We start from the raw sequence: 19601 nt of genomic DNA, 5'->3' as shown, positions 1-19601 counted from the left end.
GGACGTTTTCTTTTTTTGTTGTGTCTCTGCCAGGTTTTGGTATCAGAATGATACTAGCCTCACAGAATGAGTTAGGGAGCAGTCCTTCTTCCTCTATTTTTTGGGAGAGTTTCAGTAGGATTGGAAGCAGCTCTTCACACATCTGGTAGAATTTGGCTATGAATCTATCGGGGATTTTTCATAAACCACATGATCATCTGAATAGATGCAAAAAAAAAAAAAGGCTTTTGATAAAATTCTTTCATGTTAAAAACTCTCAACAAATTAGGCATCAAAGGTACATACCTCAAAATAATAAAAGCTGTCTATGACAAACCCATAGCCAACATCATACAGAATGGGCAAAAGCTGGAAGCTTTCCCCTTGAGAAAAGGAACAAGACAAGGATGCCCACTCTCCCCACTCCTATTCAATATAGTATTGGAAGTCTAGCCAGAGCAATCAGACAAGATAAAGAAATAAAAGGCATCCAAACAGGAAGAGAGGAAGTCAAACTATCTCTCTTCACAGACAGTAAGATACTATACCTAGAAAAGATCTAATCAACTTCAGCAAAGTTTCAGTATACAAAATCAATGTACAAAAAGCAGTAGCATTTCCATACACAAATAACATCCATGCTGACAGCAAATCAAGAAAGCAATCCCATTCACAATAGCCACAAAAAGGCCAGGCACAGTGGCTCACACCTGTAATCCCAGCGCTTTGAGAAAGGCTGAGGCAGGTGGATTTGAGGTCAGGAGTTCGAGACCAGCCTGGGATACATAGTGAAACCCCATCTCTACTAAAAATACAAAAATTAGTCAGATGTGGTGGCAGGCGCCTATAATCCCAGCTACTCGGGAGGCTGAGGCAGGACAACTGCTTGAACCTGGGAGGCATAGGTTGTAGTGAGTTGAGATCACGCCACTGCATGCCAGCCTGGGTGACAGAATGAGACTCCCATCTAAAAAAAAAAAAAAAAAGTAGCCACAAAAAAGAATAAAACACCGAGGAATACAGCTAACCAGGGAAGTAAGAGATCTCTATAAGCATTACAAAACACTGCTGAAAAAAAAATCAGAGACAACAAAACAAATGGAAAAACATTCCTTGTTCATGAATAGGAAGAATAAATATTGTTAAAATGGCCATATTGCCCAAAGCAATTTACAAATTCAATGTTATTTCTATCAAACTACCAATGAAATTCTTCACAGAATTAGAAAAAAAATTCTAAAATTCATTTGGAACCAAAAAGAGCCCAAGTAGCCAAAGCAATCCTAAGCCAAAGAAACAAAGCTGGAAGCATCATATTACCTAACTTCAAACTATACTTCAAGGCTACAGTAACCAAACAGCATGGTAGTGCTACAGAAACAGACACATAGACCAACGGAACGGGTTAGAGAACCCAGAAATAAAGCCACACACCTATGACTATCTGATCTTTGACAAAAACAAGCAATGGGGAAAGGACTCACTATTCCATAAATGGTGCTGGGATAATTGGCTAGCCATATACAGAAGATTGACACTGGACCCCTTCCTTACACCACACACAAAAATCAACTCAAGATGAATTGAAGACTTAAATGTAAAACCTAAAACTATAAAAACCCTACAAGAAAACATAGGAAATACCATCTGGACATTGGCCTGTGCAAAGACTTCATGAGGAAGACTACAAAAGCAACTGTAAGAAAAACAAAATTTGACCAGTGGGGCCTAATTAAACGAAAGAGCTTCTCCACAGCAAACTAAATTATCAACAGAGTAAACAGACAACTGACAGAATGCAAGGAAATATTTGCAAACTATGCATCTGACAAAGGCCTAATATCCAGAATCTATAAGGAATGTAAGCTAGTCAACAAGCAAAAAACAAACAACCCCATTTTAAAAATGGGCAAAGGACATGAACAGACACTTCTCAAAAGAAGACATACATGCAGCCAATAAGCATATGAAAAAAAATGCTCAACGTCACTAATCATTAGGGAAATGTAAATCAAAACCACATGAAATACCATCTCACACTAATCAGAATGGCCATTAATATTAAAAAGCCAAAAAATAACACAAGCTGGCAAGGTTGCAGAGAAAAGGAATACTTATGGCTGGTGGGAATGTAAATTAGTTCAGCCACGGTGGAAAGAGATTTTTCAAAGAACATAAAATAAAACTACCATTCAACTCAGGAATTTCATTATTGGGTATATACCCAAAGGAATATAAATTGTTCTGCCATAAAGACACATGCACACATATGTTCATCACAGCAGTATTCACAATAGCAAAGACATGGAATCAACCTAGATGCCCATCAGCAGTAGACTGGATACAGAAAATGTGGTATGGATACACCATGGAATACTACACAACCATAAAAAAGAATGAGAACATGGACTTCGCAGCAACATAGAGCTGGAGGCCATTAGCCTAACCCAATTAATGCAGAAACAGAAAATGAAAAACCACAAGTTCTCACTTATAAGTGGGAGCTAAACAGAGTGTACACATGGACACAAATAAGGGAACAATAGACACTGGGGTCTATTTGAGAGTAAAGGGTGGGAGGAGAGCAAGGATCCAAAAACTACCTATCAGGTACTATGCTTCTTACCTAGGTGACAAAATAATCTATCCATCAAACCCCTGTGACATGCAATCTACCCCTGTAACAAACCTGCACATGTACCCCTTGACCTAAAACAAAAGTTGAAAAGAAAAAAAAAAAAAAATCATGTGACCTTGGTCAAATCAGGTAACTTCTCTGAGGCTAAGTTTTCTCTGTTGTAAATGGGAATATTTACTTTAACAAATAACAGGATCATTGAGAAGATTAAATTATATGTGTGACATGCTTTATTAATCATAAAAGGTCTTAAAATCATAAGCAATTAGTATTATCATTTCCCCTGTGTAAGAATCTCATAGTACAGTTAAAATACTCTGTTGATAAAAGAAACATACTATTAAAAAAACGCATTTACACCAATTGTGGGGTAAAAAATAGAGTCAACTGAGCTTTAACTAATATGACAAAAACAACTGACATTTTAAACTACTGTTTTTCTTTTTTATGTGCTAAACTGATCTAGTGCAAAGCCCAACTAATAAACATTTAGAGCCGTTCCCTGACTACAACCAATGATTAAAAAGCAGCAGCTCCGAGATTGGGATAAGCACTGCCTGCTCTCTGCGAGTCCCCTGGCCTAGCTTTCTGGTTCTGACTGTCTGGTAGTAGAGTCACCTTTGGGGTCTCCCACCCAGCCCCCAGCACACCCTCTCACACACTGCCACCTTCAAGGTCAGACTAATCAGGTTTCTGTGACATAGTAAAATCCTTTCACAGACTGAGATAATTAAACCCAAGGTTAAGATATTTGCTAAGACTGGGCCGGGTGCAGTGGCTCATGCCTGTAATCCCAGCACTTTAAGAGGCTGAGGTGGGTGGATCACCTGAGGTCAGGAATTTGAGATCAGCCTGGGCAACATGATGAAACCCTCTGTCTACTAAAAATGCAAAAATTAGCCAGGCATGGTGGCGCACGCCTGTATTCCCAGCTACTGGGGAGGCTGAGGCAGGAGAATCACTTGAACCCAGGAAGTAGAGGTTGCAGTGATCTGAGATTGTGCCACTGCACTCCAGCCTGGGCGACAGAGTGAAACTTGGTTGCAAAAAAGAAATAAAAAACGGTATTTGGTAAGACTGGGGAAAACTATGGTATCCAAGCAAGACTATTAAAATGTACAACTCTATGTCAAAACACCTTTTTTCTCAAAATAACTTTAAAACCAAGTGGATCAGCCTTAAATATTAAAGGATTTTTAAAAAGCAAGTCTATCTATAGGTTGCGTTAGGGATTCAAAATGTGTTGACCAACATTATATGAATTCATATAACAATAAAAATGATAACAATTGAAGAATGAAATGATTACAGTTCCCATTAGAGAAAATACAAAGGAATCTTGGAAGGAAAAGATTTGATCATTGGGATGAGTACCTGAGACTGCTTGACCTCTTTCTTTGTATCTTCAGAAGCCAAACCAAAAGCTGGAAAAAAAAAGAAACATTTTTACATTAGAGTTAGCAATTCAGGTTAATTCTTATATCCAACAGTTTTGCTTATAATAAAAAAATACTTTAACAAGACATATTTTGCTCATTTTTAAGCAGCTGCATTGCTGCAAACTTGTTATTACTGGCTTTCTTCATCTCAGACCTAAAATTATTCATCAACACGAAGCCAACACGCTTTGGCTACCAAGCAAAAGAAATAGTACATCAGACAAATTCAAAGCTGTGTATGCCATTTGTGTCTATAGACATAAACCATAAAATAGATGTGTACAAAATACTACTTCTTAGAAACCTTAAGTGTGGTGCCTTCTTAAGCAAAGGGGAATTCCTGAGAATCCAGGAGGAAGAAGTACAAATTCTCACCCTCAAAATCACTCCCAGAGCCTGGCAGGCAACAGAGCTAAATTTAGAGCAAGTTTTTTCCTAAGGGCTGCAAGGTTAGAAGTGTGATGCAGATACTGCTACCAGCAAGCACAGAACCTACTAAACCCTAACAGAACCCTACTAAAGCAATGGGGCTGGGAGAGTGAGGGAAATTAAAATCACTCTCCATTTAGAATGAATGAATGTTTCGAGTCAGAGCCATAATAGACAAAGATATCCCTAGAGCCACATTTAGGCTCTGCATTGAAAATAATAACAACAACATGACAGTAACACTCTGAAAATATAAAGCAAAATGACAAGCCAAACAGGAAGCTTAACAGAACAAAAAATAGTACCCTTCATTTTACACCACATTTCTCCTCAACAGCTAAGAGGAAAGCACTGCAGAGTTCACTTTCTCCAATTAGCACTCACAGGAGTAAAAGGCAGTGCCATAGGGCAATGATGTACTAAAAGAGTGGGAGAAGTGACACCATGGAACAATAATGTACAAGGAGTGTCAGCAGAGGGGCTCCTTGGTGGCAGAGGGGACCCTACTCAGAAGCAGGAGACCACCTCACCCATTTGGATCCCTTCTAATTCCTCCCCATCCCCACCCCCAGACATCCATTGCCTCAAATATTGCATTAACATTTGCTCAAAAGAAAGAATCTAAAACATCTTCACACTAAGAAGCAAATGACGAACATGGTTTCATCGTTTCCATTTCCAGAATGACATTTCAAAAGGCAGGGTGAAACTGAAATCTAAGCCATATGAACCTCTATGTGAACAATTTAGGTAACAGTAGACATTATACAAGGCCTCCCTGAGACCATCTCACATAAAATAATAAATCCCCAATTCCACACCCTCCTTATCCACCTCAGTCTGCTTTACTCTTCTCCAGAGCACTTATCACCAACTGACACATATATTTATTTATTACTTATCTTACGTCAGTTGATTATAAGCTCCACAAGGGCAGGAATACAGTTATACTGGGTTTGGGTGGGGGTGGGGGTGGGGTTGTTTTGTGTTTTTTGAGACAGGGTCTCACTCTGTTGCCCAGGCTAGACTGCAATGGCACAATCTCAGCTCACTGCAACCTTCATTCCTGGGCTCAAGTGATCCTCCCACCTCAGCCTCCCGAGTAGCTGGGACTACAGGCATGTGCCACCATGCCCAGCTAATTTTTGTGTTTTTTGTGGAGACAAGGTTTCAACATGTTACTCAGGCTGGCCTCAAATTCCTGGGCTCAAGCAATCCGCCCACCTCGGCACCCCAAAGTGCTAGGATTACAGGCCTGGGCTACTACCCCACCAGGAATACAGTTTTATCTACTGTTTGACACCACACCAAAAGCACAGCTAGCACACAGAAGGAACTCAGTAAATATGTACTTAATAAATGAATGAGTGAAAGTCTTCATTCTGGAGGACCCTAGGGTCACATCACATAAGGACTGCCCGCTCCCTATACTAGGCAGCGCCAACCCAGTAGAACAAAGAAGCTTAGTGCCTCTCACCTTTATTTTCAACAGGATCTAATGCATTTTCTCACTTTACACACACACACACACACACACACACACACACACACACACACACGAAAAACAAAGCCCAATCATCACTTCAAGTTCTAAGAAGAAAGGAGAGATTTAATTGCAAAGCCATTTAAATTCTGCTTCTGGGTACTTAACTTTTTGGTTTTATTTTATTTACTTCTAAGCTAATATGCACATTTAAAACCCTGCAGAAGATATCAAAAACAGAATTACTTAAGGAATATCATACAGGGAGGTTGCAACATGTTAACACATCTTAGCACCACAGAATTCCAGAAAATAGAATATTCTGAGAACTTGCAAGATACAAAAACTGTGATCAAACTAATTCATGACTTTGATTCAAAAATCCATCTCCCGCTGAGCGTGGTGGCTCACATCTGTGTAATCCCAGCACTTTGGGAGGCCAAGGCAGGAGGAGCCCTTGAAGCCAGGAGCTTGAAACCAGCCTGGGCAACATAGGGAGGCCTTATCTCTACAAAAAATAAAAAAATTAGCCAGACATGTGGCTGAGCATAGTGGCCCATGTCTGTAATCCCAGCACTTTGGGAGGCTGAGGCGGGGGGATCATGACGTCAGGAGTTTGAGACCAGCTTGGCCAACATAGTGAAACCCCATCTCTACTAAAAATACAAAAATTCGCCAGGCATGGTGGCAGGTGCCTGTAGCCCCAGCTACTAAGGAGGCTGAGGCAGGAGAATCACTGGAACCTGGGAGACGGGTGTTGCAGTGAGCAGAGATCACACCATCACACTCCAGCCTGGGCGACAGAGCAAGACGCCGTCTTCAAAAAAAAAACAACAACCAGTTATACTAGAGCACGCCTGTCATCCCAGCTACTTAGGAAGACAAGGCGGGAGGATCCTTTGAGCCCAGGAGTGAGCTATAATCATGCCACTGTACTCCAGCCTGGACAAGAGTGAGACCCTGTCTAAAAAAACCCATCTCCCCCTCCCCAATTAATTCCTAATTCCAAACAAGGACAGTCAAATATCTCTGGGGTTAGAATGTCTTCTTTTATCAAATAAAGTAACTTTCTTAATGTAACAGGTCCAGTAGCATCATCTAATAACACGTTTACTTTTACTTCACTTTTTTGCAAGGCCAGACTGAGCTATATGACCACGAAGTGCATGTGAACACAAAAGTCCCTAGCCCTTAGAATGTAGAATATAGTGCAGGGAAGGTATCTTTATTTGGTACTGGTTCTTAAAATTACTAATGTATCACCTTTTGTAAGTAAGCAGCTAATATTATTTGATGATGTAACTGTTTAAAGTAGGAATTACATACAGGAAAGATATTGCCAATACGTCAAATAAATTCCACAAATTCTGCTTGTTATAATCGAGACACCATTCCTTTAGCCAGACAAAGCTTAACTGAGCTAAGTTAAACTAGATTCTAGCTCTGTCCAAAAATATAGACCTAGAGTTAAAATATCCATTTAAAAAAAAAAAAAAAAAACCCAAACCAAAAAAGCCTGTCATTTCTCATCACTCTGCCGTGAAATTTAAAATTCCTTTTTCCCATGATAGACACAAATTATAATATTTAAAACAATGACATAAAAAATGCATCAGAGTTACTTTCCGTTGTAGGGACAAATCATAAAACAAGATAATCCTTAGAAAAAAATGCCAGTTGTTTTTTGTTTTGTTTTGTTTTGAGACAGGTCTCACTCTGTTGCTCAGACTGGAGTGCAGTGGCACTATCTCAGCTCATTGCAACCTCCACCTCCATTCAAGCGATTCTCTCCTACCTTTGCCTCCTGAGTAGCTGGGATTACAGGCGCATGCCCTATGCCCGGTTAATTTTTGTATTTTTAGTAGAGCTGGGGTTTTGCCATGTTGGCCAGGCTGGTCTCAAACTTCTGACCTCAGGTGATCCGCCCACCTCGGCCTCCCAAAGTGCTGAGATTACAGGCGTGAGCCACCATGCCCAGCTGCCAATTGGTTTTATCTTTACATTTCTATAATCTAAATAAATCAAAAGAAATCATCAAGGAACCAAATGTGGCCGGACGTGGTGGCACATGCCTGTAATTCTAGCACTGTGAGAGGCTGAGGCAGGAGGATTACTTGAGGTCAAAAGTACAAGACCATCCTGGGCAAGATGGTGGGACCCCATCTCTCCAAAAAAAAGAAAAAAATTAAAGCTTAGCCAGGCTTGCTAGTGCACACCTGTAGTCCCAGCTACTCGGGAGGCTGAGGTGGGAGGACTCCATGTATCCAAAAGCTCAAGGCGGCAGTAAACTATGGTCATGCCACTTCACTCCAGCCTGGGTGACAGAGAGAGACCCTGCCTCTTAACAAAATATAAATAAATAAAAATAAAAAGGAACCAAATATACTGTGAAGGCACAGAATATGCTATACCACTAATAAATCCAATCTTAAAATAACTAACCATTTACAGAATTCTTACCCATAAAAATCCTGGTTTCATGGAAATGAAAGAGAAATGGTGCAAAGAGATGAGCAAAGTGAGAAAAATTAGCAAGGGAGGTAGGAAATTGCCTGTCACCTTCAACAATGCTAACAAGAGTGCATACTGCAATTTGAGTCTGGGCTAGTGAGTGACAAAGAAAAGGAGGAGTGAGGGAAAGATTTCTCCATCCTGCCCCCAACCAAAGGGGCACACAGGAGTGGCTACCTGAGGCTCAGTGTTAGCTGTTTGCTTTCATATTAATTTCCAGATTCAGCAGGGAAAATATTGTTGAAAATTTGGCCTTAGTGCTTTAATGTGCAGTTGGAGAAATATTCCAGGGTAAATCATGCTTTATATGCCAAACTGCTGTTTAAAAGTAATTTCCCCTTTTCTATTTTCAACATGAATTCTGGTAAATTGCAACAGGGAACTATATTTAAAGTGCAAATCAGGGCAGGCAATAGAAATCGGACCTCTTTCATGATAACTTTAAATAATTCAAGCCAACAAATGTGTTAGCACGCCTAGACGGAGAGATAAATCAAGATTTTACAACTAACCTGGGACTAAGATTTATAGGCCAGCCTAAGCCCCCGAGTGTAAGAAAACTGGCGAGTAATTAATTGCAACGCATTTAAGCGGCACTAATCAACTCTCTTTCCTTGTCCCTGTGAGGGAGCAAGGGACCCCCATTCCCACGCAGGAAAGATGATTGTGCCCTCTACCTCCTCACCTGATTTTGTTCCAATTCTCTTAATTCGTTTTCCCAAACTTTCCCAGGAACATCTCTCATAGAAACCAAATGAAATACTAAAAACAAGAAAACCACTAAGCTGCCAAATAACTCCACCTCAGAGGGCGCTGTCAGGAACCAATGAGACAATGCCTACAGCCTTTGGCATCAGCTCAGAATATATAAAAAAGCTCAGCCAACAGCTGTGGCCATGCTGGTGACCACAATGATAATGACCGGCAGTCTGGGAAGTGTCTAGGTGGTTGCCTGCCCTGCACAAAAGCCAGGAGGACACAAAACCCGGTACCTGTGGCTCTGCCACCCAGGCCAAAGCTCACAGAGAGCCTCTTGGAAGCACACATGGCTCAGGTACTCCCTCCAGGCTATGCAGGCTGCCACTTCTTTTCTAACACGCTGGGGGAGGAAGCCTTCGGGGCTTCACTTTCTTTCCTGTGACCTACTTACAAAGCATGTCACCCAGCCGGCTCCAGCCTCCAGCAGCTGCCTCTCTGTGGAGCTTTCCAGGATTAATTCCAGGTCCTCCAGGGGGCCTTAAGCTCCAGGATACATGGCGCATAGCCAACTTACTTGTTTCCAAGTACCCACTTTGAAGATAATCCATGGCAGCAGAGGGACAGAAACAAACACCCCTGCAGCCCAGCGACAGGGGTAAAGTCTGCCTTTTCTCCACCCTACTGGGACAAATCCACTGTCCCCTGTCCCCACAGCAGCAGACAAGCTGGGTAGCAGCTCCATTTACCATGGGACACCACCTCCAACCATGGGACGGAAGGCCCCGCCACTCCATACTTTTTTTAAAGGGCATCGGGTTTTAGTCTCTCCCTCCTGGGTATACAGGGCAGGCCAAGGGCAGGGCCAACACACATGGTGGCAGAAATACCTCAGAAGAGGGAGTGACCCAGGCAGGGTCCCTTGATGGGAGAGGGTGACCTGGTCAGGCAGGGACCCCTGTGAGGAGGGGGTGACCCAGGCAGGGACCCCTGTGAGGAGGGGTGACCCAGGCAGGGACCCCTGTGAGAAGGGGGTGACCCGGGCAGGGACCCCTGTGGGGACGGGTGGCTGGGGCTAGAAATGAGGCTGAAGGTACCAGGGGCCATATCATAAGAGCAGGTGGTACTGGGGAGTCAGGTTTTTCTGAGCCAGGAACAGCTGTTTGAGGTTTTAAGGAGGGTATGCCATGTTGAGACCTGTGCCCAAGACAGCTTTCTGGAGTGTGTGGGATGGCTGTGGGAGGACAAGAAAGGACACAAACATGCCAGTGGGAAGGCCACTGGTGTCAAGCAAGGAGCGCTAAGGGCCTCAGTTAAGGTGGCAGTGAGCAGGGGAGGGGTGGGGCCACTAAAGAAGCCGAAGCTGCAGACTCTGAGACAGAGCACGGGGTGGGTGGTGAGACGGGAGGGGAGGGCCTGGGGCCTCTGAGAATAAAGGAGGATAGCACGTGTGAGGGAAGGCAACTTGGTCTCCAGCGTCCTGAGGATACGTGAGTGCAGATACACAGGACAGCCAGGTGCAGGGGTGAGCCCAGCACAGGGGTGTGCGTGCGATAGCGGCTGCAGCACTAGAATCTTCACAGCGCACCAGAACAGAAGCCAAGGCTTGTGAGGCCAAGGACGGCTCAGGGGAACCCCAACATTTAAGGACAAAACTGCAAAGGAGACTAAAGCAATGGCCAGATGGGGAGGAGAAGCAGAAGGCAGCTGTTTAACGAATCCTTTCAAAGAACTCTCTCCTTAAAGCTACACGGTACAACAGAAAGATGTGGCAGCAGAGGAGACCCGGGCCAGGGCCCTGCCTGAGAAGTCATATAGCATAAGGTCAAAGTACAGAGTACAAAGACAAAGTACACTGAAACCTCCTAGGTTCAAATCCAGGCTCTGCCACTTAATAGTTAAGCCACCTCTCTGAGCCTCTGTTTCCCTCCCTGTAGAGGGAAAAAATGGAATAAGAATTAAGTGAGTTCATGTAGGTTCAGGTTCAAAAAAGTACCTGGCCTATGGTAAAACCTATTGAGCCTTTTGCTCAAGTGCCAAACAGTAAACTCTTAGGAAAAGAGATCTGCTGCTGGGAAAGATGTCAGGACAATTCAGCCAGTGGAGAGAAGTAGTAAGGAAGGAGGCCAAGCCTCCTACCCCAGTGAGGCAGCAAGCGTGCAGACACGACATTCCCCCATTGAGCCTACTATTGACTCAGATATGATCTAGCTCCATCTGAAACTCCTCTCCTGTTTTATCACAGAAGTCATGGGAAAAAATGGAATATTAGCTTTTCTTCACTTGACAACAAAGTTTGAGGAGACCAACATATTCTATGGGCCAGAGAATAAATATATTTACAGGAAGGACAGTAGATGGTGGGAAAAAAAAGAGAAAAATAGAAAATAACTATATATATATGAGGGAAAAGATCATTTCCTACTTTGATTTGCATCTTGTTTAAAAACAATCACTCAGTATATGCAAACCAGAAAATTGCAACTCAAAACAGTTTTGGGGGGTGAGATTTAAAACCTCACCCTCACTAGCATGTTCCATAGCCTAAGTCATAGGAAGAGTCAGAAAAATCCCGGGTCACACAGCCTACTACAGAACACACCAAAGAGGAGCACAGCAAATATTCAAACAAAAAAAAAAATTAGCACTTTACGTAATTCCTTTAAATTGCAAGTGTACTACTGAACAGTTAACTGTCAGCCTTAACTTATAAAAATTTATGATTAACTTTTGGGCATCTTATTAAAGACGTAGATTTTTAAAAGTACCCCTAGTGTGCAGATGGTTGGACGGATGGATAGACAGACAGATAAGGTAAGCACTCCTGTCAGTACCACTCAATCCATGGTACACACAATCTCAGACGCTCTAAGCCTTTAGAAACTTATTTGCATATTGCCCAAAAACCTTTGCTTTAATAACTCACGGCTCTAACTTTTGATACTCAAGCTCCACGGACTATGGTTTCCTCAACAGCATTTAAAAATTTGCCAAATGATCCTGGAGCCTGAGACAGACTTCTCAGTTTTAGTTCTGGCGTTTCCAGTTCCTTTCCCAAGTACACAAAAGACCTGACTGAGTAGGCCTCAATGCCACACTTTGCTCTCTCCAGAACAACTCCTTACTTTTTTTAAGGCAAAACAACCATCGATCATCTTTTTTTTGTTTTGTTTTGTTTTCTGAGATGGAGTCTCGCACTGTCGCCCAGGCTGGAGTGCAGTGGCGTGATCGTGGCTCACTGCGACCTCCGATTCTCCCGCCTCAGTCTCCTGAGTAGCTGGGATTACAAGCACCCGCCACCACGCCTGGCTAATTTTTTTTTTTGTATTTTTAGTAGAGACAGGGTTTCACTATGTTGACCAGGCTGGTATTGAACCCCTGATCTCATGATCCACCCACCTCGGCCTCCCAAAGTGCTGGGATTACATGTGTGAGCTACTGCACCCGGCCTAGATCATCTTTATATTCCACAGATGTTCACAGAAATCACCCAATAAGAGTCCTAGTTTATACCCGGGCCTATGGTGGCCCAGGCAGGGTTCTCACACCTGGCTTCACAGACAACTTACCTGGAGGTCTCATTTCAGATCTTCTGAATCAGAAAATCTGGAGCTAGAACACAAGAATCTGCATTTTAACAAATAGGGGCTTCTTTAAGACACTCAGATGATTCTCTGAAGTCTGACAGCCACTAAGATGCACAACTAGTCAGGAACTCAAGGTAACTGAATGTGGCTATTTTCACAACAGGCTGTGGCCGTTTAACTTCCTTGACTTCATTCAGCTCATAAATGAAAAACAACCTCCTCCATCTCCCCCCTCAAGGATCCAGAGAAGATAAATTCAACGTGATATGTAAAGAGCCTTGAGTTTCTTACGGGGAAGTAATGATGTAAACTAAAATATATCATCTTTTCAGCTACATAAAATATTCTTTTAGGAGAGAAAATAAGTCATATCCCCAGGAGGAAATGACACTGCTATACTTAAGATACGTTCACCTCTTATTTGACAACACTTATACTTGTTTTTGTTTTTATTTTTGTTTTGTCTAAACCCTCAGCTTCACAACATGTAGATATATGTAGATAAAGACTACTGTCCTCTCCAACTTCTACCAAATCTTGGTATATATACATTTTGAGTAAATGCTTAAATGAATTTATTCTGTTAATCAAGGCTCTCTTCCTTTAAAACACACACACACACACACACACACACACAAAAGAAAAACACACAATAAAACAACCAAGTGCAGTGGAACATGCCTGTAGTCCCAGCTGACTGGGAGACTGAGGCAGACAGATCACTTGAGGCCAGGAGTTCAGGTCCAGCCTGGGCCACATAGCCAGACCTGCCAACTTTTTTTTTTTTTTTTTTTTAGATAGAGTCTCATTCTGTCACCCAGGCACAGTGGTGCAATCTTTGCTCACTACAACCTCGGCCTCCTGGGTTCAAGCGATTCTCCTGCCTCAGCCTCCCGAGTAGATGGGACTACAAACACGCATCACCACACCTGGCTAATTTTTTTGTATTTTTAGTAGAGACAGGGTTTCACCTTGTTGGCCAGGCTGGTCCTGAACTCCTGACCTCAAATGATCTGCCTGCCTCAGCCTCCTAAAGTGCTGGGATTACAGGTTTGAGCCACCATGCCCAGACAGACACCCAACTCTAAAAAAAAAAAAAAAACCTACTCAAATTGCCACCTAATATAATGACCCCCCAAAATACCTTCCAGCCAGGCCTGTCCTCTACAGACCTAAATATCTAACTGCTCACCTGACACGGTACCTGGCCATCTCACATGCATTTTGAACTCAGTTTGTCCAAAACTGAACTTATGCAGCTTCACCTCCCACTAAAATTAAAAGTCAAAGTACATTTCAAAAAATGGTGTAAGTACTTAATGCCACAGAACTGTACACTTAGAATTCATTACACTTAATAAACCCACTGTTATGTACATTGAACTATATAAAACTGTTTCTGAAAACCTGGTCCTCCTCCTTCAGTGCCCAAGTTAGTAAACAGCACTACTACCCATGGTGGATGTGACGGAAACGTATGACTCATCCTTGCCCCCACCCTTTCTCTCAGCACACGAAACCCAACCAGTCCCAGAGTCTGAGAGATTCTTAACCATCTCTCACAACCTGTCTCCAGCAGCCTCCTCACAGTTCCCCACAGCTACGACAGCCCCCTCCAACTCCTGCTCCATGGAACATCCATCACGAAAAGGCAGCCATATCACATACTGCCCCATTACAGCCCTTCAAACACTTCCCCCTGCTCTGAGGACGACCCCAAAATACGTCCCCCTGATCTGCAAGGCCCTGCCTAACCTGGCCCCTACTGATCTTGCCAGCCTTTCAGTCCTCTGTCCTCTCTCCACTTGGCTCTTTCACCACCAAGCTCTGCCCCCCACTTACCATAAGATCTCTGCTTCCCCTTCGGGTCTGAGCTCTAACATCACATCTTCTAAGAAGCCTTCCTTGACCCTTACCCCACAGTTTCTCAACCTTGGCACTGTTGACATTTTGGATCCAATAATTAATTGTTCGACGGTAGGGTGGAACTGTCCTGTGCCCCTGTAGGATGTTCAGCGGCATCCCTGACTCTAGATGTCAGTAGCACCCTCTGCCAAACCAGCCCCTGGGATAACCAAAAAGTATCCAGACAGCAACAAACGTTCCCTGAGGTGCAAGATGGCTCCCTGTTGAGATCCATCTCCCCAGTCTAGGCAAAATCCATCTGTCTCCCTGCAACATGTTCTCACAGCATCCTGAACATCTCTTCCACAGCATTTAGCACAGACACAATTCGTTCTGCCGTCGTTACTATCACCTTGCCTTTTGGGGTGCAAGCTCCCCAAGGGTAGAGACAGACTAGATCTGTCTTGTTTCTGCAATATCACGATGCCTGACACACAGTAGGTACCCACATTACTCTGAATAAATGAGACGCTTTGGGCAGTTTTTCCTTTTAACACGATTTTAAAATTGACATTCTTCGAGTAGTTCAAGTCAACACCTACATTAAATCAGGTTTCTTTGGGGGTTGCTTAGTGACTAGAACTTTGAAATCATGGTAGCAAGGGAGAACTTCCTCAATAGGTCTGATGAACCCTTGAAACTCACAACTTTTCCTTTACCATGGGAAAGATGAGATTAACCTATGGAGACTCCCAAATATTGTTCTTAAGAAGTAATCTGTGCAAAGCCAAAGATGGACCACACGGAGTGCTACAAGAGGAAAAACATAGAACATTTGCAACTTTTCTCTAAGTAATACCTTTATGCCTAAAAATTATGCTTGCTTGCTTGCTTCATAACAAGTCTAGTAAAACACACAAAAAAAACCTGGCTCCAAGAGCCAATTATAAGGAAGTGCTCAAATACCGAGCCCACAATGTTTGTCCCCAAGGAAGTTACCACATCTCCTTTCAATTCACACTGCTATTTGAAACAGATGCTCTCCCTCCCTCCCACTAGCTTAGCTGTCGGCTACTGGCAAACTCCCCTGGGTCAAGTCCATGACCAGGGGGGCCATGCCAATTCGGGGGTCCTGGATTACCTGGATGACAAAGAATCCATCCAGAAGATTAAAATCTGTGCCAGTAATATCTGCATACTGCTTAAGAAACGAAGAGGTTTTAAGAATCAAAACACACAAAACAACCTGGAATTAGGTCTGACTCTTGGTGTCCTAAAATTTCTGACTCACTGCAATGAAAGGAATCTGGGCAAGACCTGGCTCAGAATGAAAAACCATCCCCAATTTTGGCAGGTGCTAAGAAATACAAAATTGGCTCACACAGAGAAGAGACAGGGTTGTGAAAAATAAAAGCTAATACCTATTATTTTATCAATATAATTGGTTCAAATAAGCTTCTTCTATAATTAGGATTAGGTTTGGCAATAGGATTGGGTTTGGTTGCATACAATCTCATGCAATACAAGTCTGCAAACAGGCCATGCAGAGTTGGCATGATGCTCCACATCCATCTGGCATCCAGGCTTCTTCTACCTTTCTCCTCTACCATCCTTATGCTGGCTTCCATCTTCAAGGTCACCTCATGGTCACAAGATGGCCACCATGGCTCCATCCATCAGATCCACTTAATAGGCAATGGGAAGGAGGATAACAGAAAAGGCATGCATCCCAGCTGAGTAGGCCACCTTGAATGAGCTTTACCAGGAGCCCCACCCAACAATCTCTAAAGATAGCTCTGTAGAGACTAGCTGCCCCCATATGCAAAGGCCACTGAGAGAAATGTTTCACATTGCTGCTGCCACCGCTGCCACCACCACCCCACCATCATTCCTCCACCCTTCCCCCCAACCCGGATTATATTAGTTTTGTTAGGAAAACAGGGGCCAAAGGGTTATTGCGCAGGCAGCTGGCAGTCTCTGCTACAATGGGGTCAGTATGTTAAAACTGCAAGAGATGGCAAAATGCTAGCATTCTATCCAGTCTATGCGTCCTGTTCATATGAGAAAACTGAAGCTCAAAACCACTAAAAGCCACACAGCTAACAAATGGTAACCTGGAGGCTTGAATCAATCTTCCCATTCTGAAACCGGTGCCAGACTTTAGAACCAAAGTTGCAGTGAACCGTGTCTGTATATGCATGTGGGTTTAAAAGAAATTTTCTATATTGACTTTTCTCTAAACACATAAACAAGTAAGTTCTAGTTTGTGGAGAAACTATATAGTCAGGCCCATTTTACATGGGAATATTTAAGGTATTTATAAACTATCAAGATTGTTCACATGCCTCAAAACGGCTGTCACATTGTCTGTTTCAGCAAGATTCCAAGAACATCATAAGTGGGGACATCTTTATACGTGTCAGTGCCCTTCCCCTAAATCGAAGCAGAGCTCCATAAAAGGTATTCATGAGTCACTTCAGACCTCGAAGAATACAGCCTCCCGTCTGTGCCAACCCATGAAAGCCAGTTCACAAAGCCCAAATGTCTCACAGGGACCTTTTAATGCATTTTATGTCTTATTTATTGTGCTTATCTGACAACTTCACAAGGCTAACAGACATCTCTAAAAATGTGTTGACATTTTAGTGCATTCTGAATGTCCTTCAGTGTATTATCAAATTTGGACAGTGCAAATATTCCCCCACGGATAGTAAAAAATACACAGCAATACAAATGTGCATTTCAGCCCATATGTTGTATATATTATATACAAATATTATACCCCCAGTACAGCATTATAAAGTGCAGTGCTATAAATAGAATGCCAATTTCAGCTACCACCCACCCATTTGGTTAGTTGCAAAACATCCAGGCAACAAGCCAACTGATGCAGCCAGGAGTCACCCAGTCGCTTTCCCAAACCTCCAACCTCCCTTTCTCCCAGGGCTGCCACCCAGCAATGCCTTTCTTCCACTGAAGCCGATTCCAGCCAAATTCAGTTGCCCCCCAAGACCAACTACAGCCTTCTCTGCCCAAGTGCCCTAATATTTTTAATTACACTGCTGGCTAATTAATCATGCATGTAAACAATTAATTACCAACTAATCTTGCTCTTTTCCCGTACTTATTGAGCGCCTATAGAAATGCCAGAAGTACACAGAAGCAGCAAATTAATCCTTATTCGAAGAGCTTAAATACAAATAAAAACGGGCTTTAAAGGCTCCGGTGGGCTAACAAGAGCAGTGCGCAAAAACGCTACGTCTTTTCCTAAACTGCACCATTCTGCCATTTGTAAAAAATCTGAAATTACTGCCTTTTCACAGGCTGGAAACACCAGCAAGTCTGGGTTAGAGGACAACAACTCTGCAACAGTCTGAAAAGAAAATAATTTTTCGCTCAAGATTTCAAACTTGAACAAATCTTATCATAAAAGTCAATTACAAGGCTGCTTCTTTTTTTGTTTTTTTTTTAAACTTTTATCACATCGTTTTACGATAAAGGAGGGAAATGCCCTTGCGAGGAGAATGGAAATAAAAAAGGATGGACATTACAGCAGCAGGAGACCGGGCAAGCACTGCTCGCAGACGTGTCCCCTGATGTTCCCAGCGTAGACCCGAGACAGGAGCAAGCCTCCCCACGGCGTCCTCCCCGCCGCGCCCGCTCCCGCGGAGGCCCCTGTCCTCCTCCGGGTCGGAATCCGGGAACGGCTGGCGCGGAGCTGGCCGCTTACCCTCAGGGGCCAGGGCACGTCCTGAACGCCCTGCGGAGAGGCGCGCGGACACCGGGACCGCTGTCCTCCCCCCTGGGGGTCGAGCAGGAGAAGCGAGACCTCGGGGGCCGCCTCGCCGGCTCCCGTCCAGCCTCCCGCCCGGCGCGGGGCGCGCAGGACGGCGGAGCGCGGGCGGAAGGCAAGGGGGCGGGACCGCCGCCGCCGCTCGCGCTCTTTCAAAGTTTCTTCGGTGGCACAGTTCCTGCGCGCTTCCTGTGGGGGCGGCCGCTGCGCCCTCGCCGCCCCGCCGCCCGCCTGCTCGGGGCGGAGGAGGCATGGAGACGCCAGTCTCGGGCCGGGGCGGCGGCGGGGACCCAGGACCGAAAGGGGCCGAGCGGGCACGCCTTGGGTCCCGGGGCCGAGTCCCACCTGGTCGCCGCGAGAGGGCGCTGCTGACGGCGCGGCACGGCGGGGACCGGACGGCGGGACGCGCGCCGGCGGGGCAGGGCTGGGCCGCCCGGCGCCTTCCTCCCTGCGCCGACCGGGGCACGGGCGACTGTGCCCGCGTACCCCACGCCTCGCCTTTGAGCGCCTGGCCGCCGGCTACTTACCCAGGGAGCAGGTGAGGAGCGCGAGCAGCGCCGGCGGCATGAGCAGCCACCAGCAGGCGGGCGGCCGCATCCCGGCGGCGGAGGCTGCGCACCCTACCTGGGCGCGGGGACTGGAGACGCGCGGGGAGCGGAGCTGCGCCGCTGCCGCTGCCGCCGCCGCCCTGCCGCCGCGGCTGACCCTTCTCCGCCGGCTCCCCTCCTCCCTCCTTCAGCTCCGCCGCGCCATCGCCGGCCGCGCCCTCTGGCGGCCGGGAGCGGGAGTGACCCTGTGCGCGCTTCCAGCGTCCGCCCGGCTAGCTGCAGCGGCGGGTGTCCGGCCCGACGGGCTACGGTGGAGGTGGCCTCAGCTTTGCCCGCACGGCGCCCGCCTTCGAGGCGTCTGACCTCTGCCCGCTCCGGCCGCCAGCCGCCAGCCTCCACCCCTCCTCTCCCTTCCTCTCTGCGTCCCTCCTGACCTAGGCCCCGTGCCCTGCCTTTATGCCCTCCCACCTTACCGCGTCACCCCCATCAGTAGTTACACCTGTAAAGTGCAGGCGAGCAGTAATCACTTTTCCTCCCTGCTAATGTATTATCTGCTGTGAAAAAAAAAAATGTAATCAATAGTTCAACTCTTAATATTGTTGGCACCAATGCTCTACTTTGATGAAGGTGTTTTTAATCAGCTCAACTAATTT

At 44.9% G+C, this 19601-nt stretch overlaps 1 protein-coding gene across 4 annotated transcripts in view; it reads right to left on the bottom strand.

Annotated features, from left to right (window-relative positions):
* The window catches only part of B3GLCT (beta 3-glucosyltransferase), a 119965-nt gene extending 100852 nt beyond the window's left edge, over positions 1 to 19113 (bottom strand). For 2 of the 4 annotated variants that reach the window (XM_028837566.2, XM_077974165.1), the window contains exons 1-2: positions 18338 to 19113; positions 3992 to 4041 (exon numbers count right to left, since the gene is read on the bottom strand). In XM_028837566.2, coding sequence (XP_028693399.2) covers positions 3992 to 4041; positions 18338 to 18653 — 366 coding nt within the window. In that variant the 5' untranslated portion in view covers positions 18654 to 19113. Of the gene's footprint in view, positions 1 to 3991; positions 4042 to 12744; positions 12957 to 18337 lie in introns of those variants that run through there. The other 2 variants (XM_015120830.3, XM_077974166.1) reach the window with 2 other exon arrangements.
* Between the last annotated feature and the right edge of the window lie 488 nt (positions 19114 to 19601).

This window comes from Macaca mulatta, chromosome 17, assembly GCF_049350105.2.
Source record: "Macaca mulatta isolate MMU2019108-1 chromosome 17, T2T-MMU8v2.0, whole genome shotgun sequence".
Taxonomy (NCBI): domain Eukaryota; kingdom Metazoa; phylum Chordata; class Mammalia; order Primates; family Cercopithecidae; genus Macaca; species Macaca mulatta.
This window is presented reverse-complemented; position numbering and strand designations above follow the sequence as displayed.